At 44.7% G+C, this 15,901-nt stretch overlaps 1 protein-coding gene across 3 annotated transcripts in view; it reads right to left on the bottom strand.

Moving 5' to 3' along the window:
- USP22 (ubiquitin specific peptidase 22) overlaps positions 1 to 14,469 on the bottom strand; it is a 111,949-nt gene extending 97,480 nt beyond the window's left edge. For 2 of the 3 annotated variants that reach the window (XM_087731689.1, XM_087731688.1), the window contains exon 1: positions 13,390 to 14,469. In XM_087731689.1, coding sequence (XP_087587815.1) covers positions 13,390 to 13,515 — 126 coding nt within the window. In that variant the 5' untranslated portion in view covers positions 13,516 to 14,469. The remainder of the gene's footprint in view (positions 1 to 13,389) is intronic. The other variant, XM_087731690.1, reaches the window with a different exon arrangement.
- Positions 14,470 to 15,901: the final 1,432 nt, after the last annotated feature.

Genomic DNA, 15,901 nt, shown 5'->3' with positions numbered 1-15,901 from the left:
GGAAGTGCATCTAAAACTTTTTAATACTGGCTTGTAATGATGAAATGAATGCCGTACTGGCTGGCAAGACCAACCTTCATCCAAGGGGCATAGTTTAGTATGAAGTGTCCGCAGACCAGGCTCCAGTCTTCTGGGGCACAGCGCTACCACTTCAGTTCCACTGGACTGCTCTGAAACACTAATTAATTCATACTATTCAGAGAGATCACACTTACTGCTGCCATCTATGGTTGATCACTCAGGAAAACAAAAAACCAAACCAAATCAATCCTAACAGAAACACATTACCCCCCCAACACCCATGAAACTACAAATGGGCTAAAGTACTAAGTTCTGGTTTTAATTCCCCCAGAGCAACTTGTAAATTATTTCTCGCTGTACTTTTTTTCCTAGTACTTCAAGCTAGCATATCTTCCATGATAGACACAGCCTTAAATCACTTATCTTTGCTAACAAAGACAAAATGATGACTCCCAAACCAATGTAATGTCCTATGGGATCACAAAAATACCAGCAGTTTGTCTTCAAGCGCAGAGATAGATACTATTTAGGTTGGAATATGATAGCCCCGCTTTCTGTGGTCCATTCTCCTTCTACTTCACTCCTCCAGCACAGATAATCATTGGAGCAAGGGAGCTACAGGGCACACCCTTCCTTACCTACTCCTGCTAGTATCCATACAGTTCTGGGGGTTGACGGCAGTTTTTTGCCTCAAAGAAAGTAAACTGCTGTTCTGAGAAGGGCCTTTTTACACACTATCGTGTTAAGTTTATTAGCTTATTTAAATCAGACACTTGAAATATCTGACCAAAATAGGCTTACGCGTCTCAGTTGGGTTTTTTTTCAGCTACAGTTCAGCATGTTGGGTTATATCAACTATCTGTACAGCAAATGCCACCAGAGCAAAATCCAGACTTGACAGCTATTTTGGGCTGCTGGATTAGAAGCGTTAGCTGCATTAATGGGGCAATGAGAACAAAGTCTTCGGTGGCAAGAGAGTGATAAAACACTGGGTAAGCTGGCATATCTCAACTCCTCTAAAAAATGACTACTGTTTTGAGTGGCCATCAGGTAACACGACTCTTCAAGGAGTTTCACCCATTTACTGTCTTCATCTCCACAAGACAGAAATTGTCAAATGCATGTTTTTTGTGGGGTACATCTGCAGATGAGACTATACTGCTCCTGCTGGAAGACTACTCTAACTAAGCTTGTTCTTGAACACAAAGAAGGCCACAAGGTTGAGATGGACCAGCAAGCCCACCTGAATATAATGCAGTAATACCAACAACAGATTTCACTAGTATTTGAAGAAATAAATTTCTTTCAGTAAAAACTGTAAGTCAGCTCACCAAATGAAGGGATTAAAACTTCTGATATCTTTCATTTTGAGCATGTTTAAAGTTGTCATTCTCTGGCAGTAAATTTAAAGGTTTGAGGTTTTGTTTCATTTTAATAAAAAAATAAAACCCATCAGCATTAACACGCTTTTCTTGTCTGGATATCTTACAGATAACAGCATTTTTCAGTAGTCGGGAAAAAAACAGGACAACACACCAGAAACACCATAGTTGCTCAATATTAAGACAGATTTTTGTCTATTTGATTATCTGTACAAGCTATGGAATTTAACATTTCACAGATACAGTACAGAAGCATAAAACTAGGAAAAACGAGATGCTAACACACTCAAAATGTTTCAAAAACTGAATCCTGTATTACGCATCTCCTCAAAAAAAAGAAAGACCCACAGACCCACTAGTCCAGTCCTTTCCATGGCTGCACCAGAACAAGAGTAACTGAATACCAGCACAACCACTTGCCCAAGGATGCCCTGGTGTGGTTGCAGAGCTAGCACCTCTCCTGGACCCTAGGAAGCACATTAGAGCTTTACTGGAGTGCTGCTATTCTCCTGCCTCCATCTGGCACACCAGTCCCGCAGGGCCACAGCCAGCTGGCACAGCTCAGAACAGCCTTGGGGCTGCTCTAGACTACACAAGGAAGCAGGCCAGAGGAAAACCAGTACCATAAAGAGCTAATTTACAATCCCATTATCCCATCATCCTCAACTATATGCAGCATGAGCATGATCTAGGCACATGCCCCATGACCAGATGCTTTAAACAAAACAAAACAAGAAGTTAAAACATCTTAATAGAGTTTGATTATAAAAGACAGAAATCTTAACTTCGAGACAAGCCTGTTTGAAGAGGGAAACAAGTGGCTCATAACTTGATTACTTAGGAAAACACTATTCATTTCATTAAATTAAATGTAATGTGAAAAGTGGATTTTCTGTAATAGCTGATCACAGATTACAGGCATTCTACACTCCCTGGTTCATTTATTTTTCACAAGGAAACTGGAGTAGAAGCAAATTATTTGCATACAGGAATAAGTTCTGATGACTGCAAACAGAAGACAAGTTTCACATATCAGGCTCAGCACACGCTAGTACATCCGTGAAAGCATGCCATACTTACAATAGCAGGTACAATCACACAACTGTAGCAGTAACAGAGGTCTACCTTCACAGAACCTTTCAAATGAAGATAGTATTAGCCACACTTTACAGAAGAAACCATTAGTACATGGACAACATTCAAACACAGTCAATCTGTCAGTGGCAGAGTCTGGGGGAAGGCAGCAGTTGCACGCTGGCAGCAGTTGTTACTCAAGCTGCCTTACGCAGCCTCCAAGCGTCACCGCTCAGGTCCTCTGCCATCACCCAGGCACTCCTCCCCTCAAGCTACCAACACTACAGCTGTTTGTTCAACCCTACGTTGACACATAACATAGAGCCAATTCAGGTGAAATATTATTAAGAGAAGAAAAAAGCCTTTTTCATCGTTATCTGTTCTTTCTGGTTCACAGCACAATCGCACCAACACGATGCAGCAAATGGTATGACAGCAAGAACATGCAGCCAAGAGCTGGTAATTCCTCAGACTGTTAACACACATACACCCACAGTCAAAGAGCTGGATTTCATGTTCCCCACTCACTAGTCTTTGGTGATAATGCACAGAAAGGTCCAAATTTCACATCTCTTGCTCTCCTCTGGTAAATCAAGTATTGCACTGTCCTGCATGTGAATGGCATTTTTGCCATCCAAACCATTTGCCAAGTCCATCACATACTCGTGTGTCGCTAATACCCACATATATAGCTAGTTTTTATACTTTAATTCAAGCTTTTAAAATTTGTCAATTTGCTAACTTCCTTTTTCCTCCTTAAAGTGATTTTCTTGTGTTCTTTTTTTTTTCCACTGCTTAAAACACCTTGTCTACAAAACAGCTTCAACCTACAAGTACATCGTGCTTACAGAATTAAATTGCTTGCTCTATAAAGAATTACCATAATAAAGTAGTTCTTCAGGTTACCACTAAACTGGAATTCTGTTTTTCTACAGCCAGACTTTTGCAGTACGCAGCCTAAGACAGACAAAAAAACCCTCTACCTCCTACTGCCTGAAATCTTTCGATAAGGGCCCAAAAACTTGCATTCCAATTATGAGATGTCCCTGTGACCTCAGACGGGATCTCTCCCCACAACTTCCCTTTTCATAAAATACTTAACCGCATGGATGAACAAGAGTTACTTAGCATCATAAAGCAATTTCTCTAATGCTCCATGTACATTTTTCATTTTTAAATTTGGCACTATTTCACGGATACACAGTGATATACTCCATATAATTATGAACTTTGGTACCATTCCATTGCACTTTGTGATTAAGATCCCTTCCATTAGCAAACAAGTGGTTGACAGTAACTCTACTGTATGTGCAAGTCTGAATCAATTCTGATAACTGAATCAATGCAGAATAATTATAAAGAAATGCAGAAAAGGAATTGAATTTATTGGGGCAACACGAACTTAAACATCAAGAAAAGTTATAAGAAGCAAAATTACTATGTGACAACGGAACACATCACTAAGGGTAGTGACAAAATTATGCTGGACAAAGCGTAAGATCAATTTCATTAGGGAACAGCCTCATAATTAGAGAAGAGAGCTTTGTTCCTCTTTATGCACATAACTGCAATAACTCTTGAAACTATTTTCACTGCCTTCCTCATTCTGTTCTCCACATCACTGTTAAGATCATCCCACAACCAAAAACACAAAATGTAGTCACAAATGACCAAAGAACAGAGTATTAACCATTCAGATAATTATAATTCAGATAATATCCAATAATTAGCTTTTGGGGGAGGATGCTTGGTAAGAGAGCATGACAAAGTCAGCAATGTACAGAAAACAAGATTGTATGAGAATTTCACCCTGGTTACTAGCTGCCAAGCAGGACAACGATCCAGTTTAAGAAGAAAACTGGGCAGTAATATGACGATAACGAAGCACAGCAAAGAAAAACCTAAAACCTTAAGACAAATTTTGCATTTGTCACTGGAGGGCACAGGGTCACAAAACCTCACCTAACATAAATGAGGTACTGAAACCAGTCAGCTATCTCAGCTGTCTTCACTTATGAAGTCATCATACATCTGCTGTGCAATAAATCTTACCTTTATTTACCAAGTATATTCTAAAGAATGTCCCTTACAATCTGACTTGCATGCAGTAACAAGCCTGAATGCACAGGACAGAAGCTCAAATTATAATTAGACAAACCTTGTGAAATAATGTTAGGTGGTTCAAAGACACAAGGAGGGCAAGATTAATCTTTAAAAAAAAAAATTATGGGGGGTAAGGCAAAAATAAAGGTTATAGCTGCCGTTTTCTCTCCTTGTGCTAACACACGCTGAAGTAATAGAATTCAAGTCTGTACTTTATGCAAAACAAAACCCCTTTAAAAACAGAAGCAAAACATACATATAAAAGTCCTGGCAGTCAATTCAGTAAGATGAATCCAAAGTCAATCCTATTTAAAAAAGGCTACTTGGATATGTGAACTTCTGAGTGACAAGCAAGGCAATCAACACAAATGGAACTTAGTGTCACATCAGTGTTTGATACTCCCATCATCCCCATCACTTAACTATATTCTCATACTACAGGGTCTTTCATGTGTTTAGACAAAAATAAAGTTATTACTAATTTTGTAATTTTTACTTTTCGGATTTATACATACTACTTTTTAAATTGCGGATTAACATATATACACATATATGGATGAAAACAACTTGGTTTAATATATTAGGGCAAAGTTGCAACACAGAATTCCAGATTAAGACTCTAATGAAAAAGAAGAGATATTCTAATAATCTCTTAACTGAAATGTAGATTAATCATCTCTAAAATTTAATGCTACATAAACACAACTCGTTGAATTTATGAGTAGTTATATTTTTACATATTACGTGCATGCGCAGAAGAGCTCGGCTGTGTGTGCAAACTAACTGTCACACTGCAAAAACAGCATGGTATAAGAACAAGATCATGTAAGCATAGTTACTCTTTTCAGAGTTACAACTAAGGCAGTGTCACATTTAGCGAGCTGCTTCTCACTACTACTTTTAATATGAAATAATTAATATATTTGACGTCTTAATGTCTGAATTTGTTACTGCACATCAGAACTTCCACTGGCCTCAATATTCATGCTAAAAAGACACTACATTCTTTAACTGTGTTGAAAACAACTTTTGTTACCATGTCTACTTTTTTTTTTTTTTTTTTTGAGTTTCACCTTGTCTAACACCCAATTTTTTAATTCAATGACAAGTTTAGCACACTGTAGACCTTCACAGAAATATTTCCCAGGGATAGGCTGACATCACCAGTGGTACTATGCAAAAGGTAGACAAGAAGAGCCATGTTAATTTCAAGCTCCATTGAACACAGGAAAGGAAGAAGGGGGGAAAAAGTTATCTTTACCAACTTGGAAAAGCAGCAGAGACAGACAGGAAAAAAAAAAGAATCTTAAATTAGTGTTACATATAACTGAGAGGTTTAAAAAAAAAAAACAAACAAAAAAAAACCAAAAAACCCACAACAACCTTGAGTAACATTCTACCTAAGTAGAGAACTGAAAAAAGTCGAGTATTTGCTGTATTTCACACACAAAAGAATGTGACAAGACAGACACTTACTGCTCATCAGTTACCAACTGATAAAGTGAATCTCAGGTTACTTTGAGTCAACTGGCGTCTGGTAATGGCTCACTTTACTGATCGTCAAATAGGTCTTGAAATAAATAAAATTATTCTTTTTCTTAAATGAGAGATATCAACATGGTGGAAGCTGTCCTAGCACTAAAGTAAACCACAGATTGTTCTGGAGTTGCTATGCAAGTTGCATGTGTTTTGAACCAAACAGAACGCAGGTTAATTTTGCAATGAGTAACTCTTTACAACATTGATTATATTACTAGCTAATGCAGCAACGTTCTTATCTTGAATTAAGCAGAGTGTACATAAAGGACTGCCAAATCAATGTGTAGAAGTATACAACTACCAAGACAGAGCTTTCATCCAGTCAGAACAGATCCATCGGCTTCTAGAACTGCTTCTGCTAAGAAAAGGTTCCCAATTCAGGCCTCTCGGATAACATATGGCTCTCCCTATGCTTCAGCACTGCTTGCTGACAACACAGTCCAGGATAACATAATAAACTGTAATGTCATCATAGCATTTCACTCACTTAGCTCCGTTGCCCATAGGTTAACAAGAGAATGGAGACAGCTGCTCTAGGCAGCTCTTTCTGTCCAAGTCTACAAAGGCTCTAACAACGATGGCTCTTTCCATGGTTAAAAAAAAAAAAGAAGATTACTTTTTTTAAAATATAGTTCTAGTAAATCCAGCAAAATGCATACAGGTCACCTTCAGATTGCCTTTCTTGTGATGCCCCTATAATTGATATATAAGCAAGAGTACCTATGTATCTCCTCACCTTAGATGCTGCCATGTGCTACAGACACATTATAAATACTTAGAGAACCATGGGAATTCAAGAATTAAAAAACCCAAACCCAACCTTTTCAAGTAGCTACCAGCCAAATGAAATGGAAAGGTACAGCTGATAAAAGAAAGCCCTGCATCTATCATGAAAAAGACGTCAAGAAACCACAGTTCCAAGTCAATCGCACATAAGCAGGAAAAACTATGGGTGCTAGGTTTAATGTAAGAAACACAAGCTTTTCAATCTTTCTCTGGTTTAAAACAAACCAGCCACCACAGCCACTGTTGGGAATCAAACTAACAGTTTCAACATCATTTGTTACGAAGCAGGATTCCCAGAGTATGACCCAAAGGAAAACACTTCTTTTTTTTGCTCACTCAAGGAGTAGTTAAGGCAGGAGAAGGGGAGTCAGCAATTCACAAGCAGGCAACTTCCACTATCAGTCAGCAGCATTTACCCGTTGATTTGTTACTCCAGTTACTAAGACAGAAAATCCTCAAATAAAAGGAGAGTAGCAGGTTTGAAACTGATTTGCAGCTCCAGTTTCATGTTAACCCTACAGATTAAGGCCTGAAACAAAAATGAGGGTATCAGCTAACCTTTGTTTGGAGTTTAAAGCTTTGATGGCTTAAAATAAAGCTCAACAGATAGTCCAACAAATCAAACAAAGCCATTCCACTCTGCTCACCTTCACACTACTAGCTGTCGTTCTACTTTGAAAGCTTTCACCATTTTCAACATCAAGCAAATAAGATCAAAATTAAAGAGATGCTACAACTGCTCCCAACAAACAGCCTGGCTATTAGCAAACCTTGACTGCTGATAAGACTACAGAAAAAAAGAAGCCTTCTTGTCCAGCATATCCCTGTTTTTTTCCTTTGTCAGCTCGTGCAGATCCATCTTCTTTCTCTGCAACAGGGAACAAACAAAAGTATGAGGAAAACTGCATTCCTTGTGCTCGTCTGTGTCTCCATCCATATTAAAAAAATAGAGAAGGAAATGGTTCCAATACAACTACTATTCATGAGTCAGCTTCAATGACAGAGATCTGTGTAACCTCTAAATCAGACTGTAAGTGTTGACTTGAGAAAGAGATATGAGCAAGTATTCAGCTAAGTCCTGATGGTTCAGGTCCCACAACTCAAGAATTGCTGTTCACCACCGTAGAGTTCATGGCACAAGGGTAATTCCTAACCTTTGGCCTGGAAACCAACCATTTATTTAAAAAAACATGGCAGAGGATACACAATAGGGAATAACACCACTAGGAAGAAGAAGGCCTTCGGCACCAAAAACAAGCTCAGTGGAGCATTTTCAAACTGGCTTGTCCCACATATGCAAGGCTCTGCTGTGTATGGAGCTAAAAATCTCATCTCTGGATATCTCTCACACCAAAGACAGTGTCTTCACACCAAGAAGAAAGAGAACATTACCTTCAGCAGGTCTAAGAACCTTTCTACTCCTTACAGGTTAAGGGCTAAGGAAAATTGTTCAGTTATGAAACTGGAGACCTCCTGAACAATGAAGCTTGCAGTTGATTTTGACACTTCTTATGGGCTTTCAGGGAGAAGGTAGTCCCCACAACACATGGCAAAGAAGAAGATCCTTCCTGAGTAAATCAGACAGCTCACATAGGCAGCCAAAGCGGAGTATGCAGCTGAAAAAGAGACATGCTTCTTGAATCCCGGACTCCTCTTTCAAATTATCCACAGGATTTGTAATCCAGAAGTTTGGTGCATATGCTAAAAAACGTTAAAGAAAAACAAGCTAAGATTTCCTTATTAATTTAAGCAATCAAAACACCAAGCCTGAGAAGGCGGCCCAGCCTGGTAAGGTTCCTTGCCCATCTGTTATGGTACAAAGCAAATCGCCTAAGCAACACCTCCCTATTCCTGGACAGGTATATGGGGAGAAAGCAAGTGAGCAAGCATGCCTCAACAGGCATTCGATGAGAAGTTCCACCATTAGCTTACCCTGTGACTGCAAGGTCATTTAAGCAAGAACTTAACATGTTGATTTAGACTGTGAACCACAATACTTGCTACTGAAAACATGACATGGCATTTATTTGCTAAGGTATTAGTAAGCTTTTTCTACTTTGAAAGTTAGGAAGTGAACCAAAGTCATTTCAGTTTTAAGCATCTATGAATCAATTATCTGTCAAATATTAGAAGGAACAAAGGACTGAAGTCGCAAGTACACGGGGAGGATACCTGTGAAAAGGTCATCACCTATAAAAGAATATGTTTCTTCGTATCTGAAAGCATCAGTAAGTCTGGAGGGTTCACGTAAAGAGAGACTAATGGAAAAAACAACAGAAGCTCTCAAACAGGAAGAAATATGCTAGAATGCACCCGCTGTCAATGACAGCGTACAACCCCTGACAGGCAATTATTCTTTGATCTATTGGCAGAAGCACAGAACAAACATTCTGAAATTCCAGATAGGACCTTGTGCATATCACAACTGTGGTCATGATGAGCAGCTTACTTTTATCATCGAGAACCTTTTCAGAGCAGTGATAATACGAATCATTCAGAACAAGAAAGACAGCTTTCCTCCAAGGTGTATAGTCCAGTAAGACAGAATTTAATTGTAAATTCAGTTGCCCTTCAAGCACTGAAACCATTACTTACCAACTCCTAGACACAAAGATGCATCTACATGTCTAATTGCTCCCTGATGGGGACCAAAAACTACATTCAGCACTGCAAAACAGATTTTTGCTCATCTGTAATTCTAATGGAATAAGCAAAGCATTTCAAGTGTGACCCTACAGAAAAATGGAAAAAGCTGACATGAAGGGCTGGCAGTAAGTCTTTTCAGCATCCTCTGTCTGTTCCATAATCCCTGAATGGGAGGTAGTGGTGTCAAATTTAAGGACCTCTTATACAGTGTTACTTAATTAAGTGTGAGGCAATTTCCACATCAAAATAGTCAAGGTAAAGTCCACAACCTACAGAAACATGAGCTTTGCCATCAGCTTATTAAACAGATTCTAACTATCACAAATTAAACATCAAGAGTTATAGGTCAAAGTCCTAAAGCCAAGACGGTCAACCCTAATTTTGTGCCACTTTACATACAACTTAAGTCCTGAAATCCAGTTCCAACTTTTAATCACAATTATTACAATTTCAAGAGCCATTCTTCAGATTTCTTCCTCTACCCCTTTTCCTGTTCCACTCTTCAGTGTGACAGACAGGTCTTGTCTTCGCTTAGGCTTTACCGTCAGCAACACATTTACACTATGGCAAAGCCTTTGCTTAGAACAACACGTACTACGACTGCTGCACTTTACTACTTTGGCCAAGATGCAGTGAGGTGAGGCAAGCTACAGCCTCGCTCCTTCGTGTAGATATAACGATGCACCATGACGACAGCTCAAATCCGGTGTCGACAATGTTTCAGAAGCAAACATACTCCCAAAACCTTCACCAGAATTCCAGTACCTACAAAGGTAAATACATAATTACCTCTCACTTCTGACTGAGAATTCAAATACACATTCAAAAGACAGCTTTCCAATTATAAACTGCTTTACAGCTACTCTATTCAAAACTCTGGGTGTAGAGCATACCGAACTGAGAGCTGAAGCTCATAAAAGCTTATTCGCAGAAAAGGTATGTATTAAAAACGAATAGCAAACAGCAAGCAGCGTTAAAATGGTCTTCCAAAGCATAATGCAGTAGGCAGTGTACGTAAAGCAGGAGGAATGGACACTTTCTGCCCCCTGCAGTTTCCATCGCTATCTAGATTTTTAAGACAGCCTTAGGAGGGATAAGTACGTTACCATTCTAGAAACCTAACAATTTACATCTGGCTATCACCAGGCAGCCAAGACATTTTTTACAGCTAGGTTCATCTGACTAACAATTGACCAATGCTTCCCATTAACGATCAGCTACATACGTTGAATGTTTTCTGTAATAAATGAATGATGTGATCATCCTTGATTTTGCAACAGAAAAGAAAATCACCTTTTACCAAACCTTTAATTTGACCTCATCATTTTCATTAGGATTAAGAACAAGAATCCTCACCACCAATAAATAGGTACTCTCAAGCAGTCAGAGCTATGCTCCTAAAATACATATATATATATATACACGTACATAATATATGTATATATAAAGTATTAAAGGACAAAGGATTGTTTTCTAGGTATTAGACTGTAAACATGCCTCCAAACAGAAAATATCGTTTATCAAATTTTACATGTAAAACTGCAAGGCATACATACGGACAGAGAATTTTAGTAAAGAAAAATTCCATGGGAGAAGGTCTCACGTCCATATGCAGGAGAGGTAAGTACCATAACTGTCGTTTCTATACTTTCTTCAACCTTTATGAATATAGACTGGGAATTGAACCCCAAATTCAGCTAGCCAAAACATTTCCCTATATGTGATCATGTACTCCCACTTATTTCAGGTTGGCTGAATTCAGGAATCCAACTATTTTCAGACCGGTAACCTGCTTAAAAAGAAGCGGCGGGGGGGGAAGGCATTTTTAGCATGTATTTGGAAAACTGATGTTTTCCATGAGATGACAGATAATTTTGAAACAATCCTGTTCTGCTTTATGAGCATGGCTGTGCGAAGAGGAAGTGAGAACAGATTGATTACAATGGAATATTACTTATTTCCAGCTGTTTTTTCAAGCAATGATGAACACATCACTACCATTAGATTTCAGGAGAAAAAACCCAATACAAATGGTATGCAGGTTACAAGGGATGCTCCACATTTAAAAAAAAAAGCTAAAGTGGTAATTTTGCTCATTAAATTTTATTTCCATTCTTCCACGTAACACTTGATTTATCTTTGAGACATCTTCTTACCTCACTTGTCATTTTTTTCTTCCACAGCACATGTATATTTTTTCCTCCATTTAAGCTGTAACTACCACGTATTATATACCAATTTGTATTTTGACACACTAAAGGCTAAATAAAACCAGATTTTGACTAATATATTTCATAACATTGATTTGTTGGGGACTGCAAATACTGAAAACAAGTCTGACTATATTTTGCAGGGCTATCAAGTAACTAAATACATTTAAAATGTGTTTCTTCTCAGATTCTATTTTTTTCCTCTTTAAGTAAAAAACTGGATTGTCCTGAGAACATAAGCGGAACACAGAAAAATGGTTAGCCACCTCACCCCTGAAGTACATCTTTCATACTCTAGTTCTTTTATGAATAATAAGCTGAGCAGCTTAATGCAAAGCAATTGGGATCAGAAAGTTTTCAATGGGTTGCTTCAACACAAACACAATCTGTGCTGTCCCAAAAAACAAGTTTTGCTACGTGTAGCTGTTGCGTTCCCCTCCTCAGTCATGAATATGACTGATAGAAATCTGCCAAGTCACTTTGAAGTAAAAACTAGTTGATTCTAGGGAAAACAGTAATTCGTTGCATGCTTAAGAGAGGAGTCCTCCCGAAACATGCATGTGGATAGGGATGTAATTTTAGAAGATCCGTGGGAAAACGCGCTCTTCCTCCCGCATTTTGCCTCGTTAACACGGATTTTTTTCCTGGCGTTTGCCTGCGCAGCGCCTGCCCCAAGCACCGACAGCCTCCGAGAGCAAACTCCCCGCTCCCCTTCCGTCTGCTCCGGACTGAGTCAGTTCCTTTCCTCCCCCCGCCCCACTACAGCAGGAATCCCCTTTTCCAACCGGATTATCAGAACGAGCAGCTTGCTTGCCCTTTTTTTTTTTTTTTCTTCTTTTAAGAAAATAAATAAATAAACAAGCCAACCAGCCCGTCCCGTCCCCCCCCCCCCCCGCCTCCGGGACCCGCAGACACGCTCCCAGCCATTGTGCCTCCCCGCTTTCCCCACGCACTCGCCACACGCCGCCGTGCCCCGGGCGGCCCCGCCGCGCCCCGGCGGCACAAAGCTCCGCCGCAGGCCGGACGTGCCCGTTGCCCCGGGGCCTCGCCTCCCCTCCCCCGCCGCCGTATTCCGGGAAACCCTCGCTGCCTCCCGCACCTCCGGGAGGAGGAAGGCGGCGGCGCTGCGGAACAGCCCCGCTGCGGAAAACCGTCCCCGCCGCCGGGGCAGGTGGCAGGGAGGGGAGGCCCCGCCGCCGGGGGCTGCCTCCTCCATCCCGGTGACCGGCCCCGCTGTGCCCCCCGACTCCCCACCCCCGCCCCGGAGGCCGGAGACACCGACCGCTTCCTCCTCCCTTCCTCCCCCCCCCCCCGCACCCGCGACCGCGTGTCGGAGCCCGGGCCCCTTCCCTGCCGGCGGGGCGGGGACGGGGCTGGGGGAGGCTCGGGCCCACCTGCCCCTGTGGGGAAGGAGGGAGGGAGGGAGGGAAGGAAGGAGGGAGGAAGGGCGGGCGGGGGACCCGTCCCCTCCCCGCGGCCGCGGGCAGGCCGAGGCGGCGGAGTGCGTGTGAGGGAGGGCGGGCGGGCGGGTGGGCCGGGGGAGGGAGGGAGGGGAAGGGACGGGAGCGCGTGTGGGGAAGGGACGGGACGGGAAGGGAAGGGGGGTGGATGCGAGCCGCCCCCGGTACCTTGCGCTTCCTGGTCTCGGCCGAGCCGCTCCACACGAAGCACTGGTAAATCGCCCGCAGGTTCTGCTTCCAGTTCTCCACCTTGAAGCCGGTCACATGGCAGCACCCGGCCGCCGGCGGACTCATGTCAGACCCCCCCACATCAATCCGCCCGCAGACGGGCCGGGCCGGCGGGCAGCGAGCCGGCCCCTTCCCCCGCTCCGCAGCAACCGCACGGACACGGACGCGGGCACGGGCCGGGGCGGCCGCGCGCCCCCCCCGCCGCCGGCCCCCCCCCGCCGCTCGCCCGCCCTCCGGGGCTCCGGCCCCTCAGGCCGCCGCCTGCCGCGCGGCCTCCGCCGCCCCCGCCGGCTGCTGTGGGGGCGCGGGGAGCGGCTGGCACATAGAGCCGGGGCTCCGCGCCGCCACGGCCCCCCGGCTCCGAACAAAGCGCGGCGACGGGCGGGCAGCGCGCACTCCCTCTCGCCCGCCCTCTCCCTCACACACAAAGATGGGGCTCTCTGAGGCGAGGAGGAGGAGGAGGCGGCGGCTGTAGCGGCCGCTGCCGCCCCCGGAGTGGCCGCCGCTCCCTTCTACCTCATAGAGGCCGCTGTGGAAGCGGCGGGCGGAGGGGAAGGGGAGGGGGGGGCGCTGGCGGCGGCGGCTACCCTGGCCGCGGTGTGAGCGAGCGTGTGTGGGGAAGGGGGCGAGTCTCCGCCCGCCGCCGCTCCTGCTCCCCCAGCCGGCCGCCCGCTCGGCTCTTGTCTCTTTAAACCGCCCCCCCGCCTCCTTCGTCGTCTCCTTCCTCCTCCTCCTCCTCGCCCGCACCCCCCTCCGCCCGCCGTGTGCAATGGTCCGAGCCGCTAACTCAACCTAGCCCGCCAGGCCCGGAGTGGGACAGACCAACGGGGAAGGGGCGGTAGGTGCGCCCCCTCTGCCCCGCCACCCTTGAGGGAGGGAGCCGGAGGGGGAAGGAGCGCGGCAATTGGCCGCTCCGCCTGTTACTCCGCCGCCGAGGCGTCCCCCTCTAGCGCCTCATTGGTTTCTTTCCCTTTCTTCTCCCCCTCCACCCTTCCTACCTAGCATTTCCCCCTGCCGGAAAGGGGCGGGAAGGGCTCGGCCGATTGACAGGACGTCCGGCCAACGGAGAAAAGGGGCGGGGCCTGCGTGGCGAGTGTTGCGGCGGGACTGGCCGGAGCGTCCGTCAGTCACACACCAAGGCGTGAGGGGATTGGCGATGGCTGGCTGAGGGGGCGGTCCCTCCCAGCAGCAGCCTGCGCTGTGGGGGCAGCGCTGCTGTCACATCCGCTGGTCCCGGCTGTTTCGCTGCTCCCTCAGTGATTTCCTGAGGGGAGAGGGGCGGCGGCGGCCCGGCCGCTCCCCGGGGCAGGGCTCCCGCTCCCGGGGCAGGGCTGCCTCCCCGCCTGTGCCTCTGTGTGCTTGGCAGAGGCCCTTGCCAAGGCCTGGCCTCCGCGCCGGGCGGCTGTTAACAGCCTCGGCGCCGCTCGGGGCTCCCGCCCGGGGGTGGCTCCGGCAACGCCGCAGCGGGCTCCGGTTAGGTCAGCCGGTATTGCGGGACAAAATGAACACGAGAGGCAGGCCCTTCCCCCTCCTTATCGTTCGCAGGTTCAAAAAGCCAAGGGCGGCTCTGTGGGGGCAGGTCTGGGTGTAACAGTCCTCGCAGAGCATCGGGATCGTCGGGGTCCAGGGAGCGGATCTGTGCGATGCTCCGATTTGCCCTGAGGACCATATATGGTCCCGCTAGGCTGCCATCCTTCTCTCCTGGTGTTTCCACAGGGAAGAAACAAAAGTAGCGTATAGCCAGAAGTGGTATTATTTCAGCTTTTTCCTATAAATGACTATACAAGGAAATGAGAAGACGGTGAAAAAAATTTGAATCTGTGCATAGTTCTTAGCTTAAGTGCCACACGCACTACAGGGTTACATAATGGTGGAGCGAGGCAGGAGGAAAAGGATGGGAATTCTGCCGAGATTTGTGAAAAGAGAGGCAGGAGGCTTTGCAGAGGCTAGGCTCTTAAACAAGCCCTGGAAGGACTGTGCAACAAGATAGGTAGTGGTTAAGTACCACTGCGTTATTTTATCAATCCATTTTTCAATATGTGCTATTTACATTCTTTTTCAGGAGCTACAACCTTTAAGTCTTTACCTGGCAGATTTTTATAAGGCCCTGTCTGGTTCCCTGGCCTACTGCTGCAACTTGCAGAAATCAAAGACAATTGCAACTATCCCGAGGACAGAATCACTTTCCGTTTTCTTTAGAGGTGCTGCCATTTTAGAAAGCAAGCAGGGTATCCGGTAGTACGAGAAACATTTTTTCATGATTCGTGTATAATGTAAGGTTTGGTAGCAAAGCAAGTAGGGAATATAGGGCTAGCGAAAGGCCTGAGTTTATACCCTCAGGCTGTGAAGCAGCATCAGGCCACGCTGTCCGGCCAGCGTAGCTGTGTGCCATACGGGTGACCTCCTGTAACGGTAACACGGATCGTTCAGTCTGCCTGGCTCATAACTGCTT

This window comes from Nipponia nippon, unplaced genomic scaffold, assembly GCF_047370975.1.
Source record: "Nipponia nippon isolate SJK-2023a ecotype South Korea unplaced genomic scaffold, ASM4737097v1 scaffold_5, whole genome shotgun sequence".
Taxonomy (NCBI): Eukaryota; Metazoa; Chordata; class Aves; order Pelecaniformes; family Threskiornithidae; genus Nipponia; species Nipponia nippon.
The sequence above is the reverse complement of the archived record's forward strand: the minus strand, read 5'-3'. Positions and strand labels throughout refer to the sequence as shown.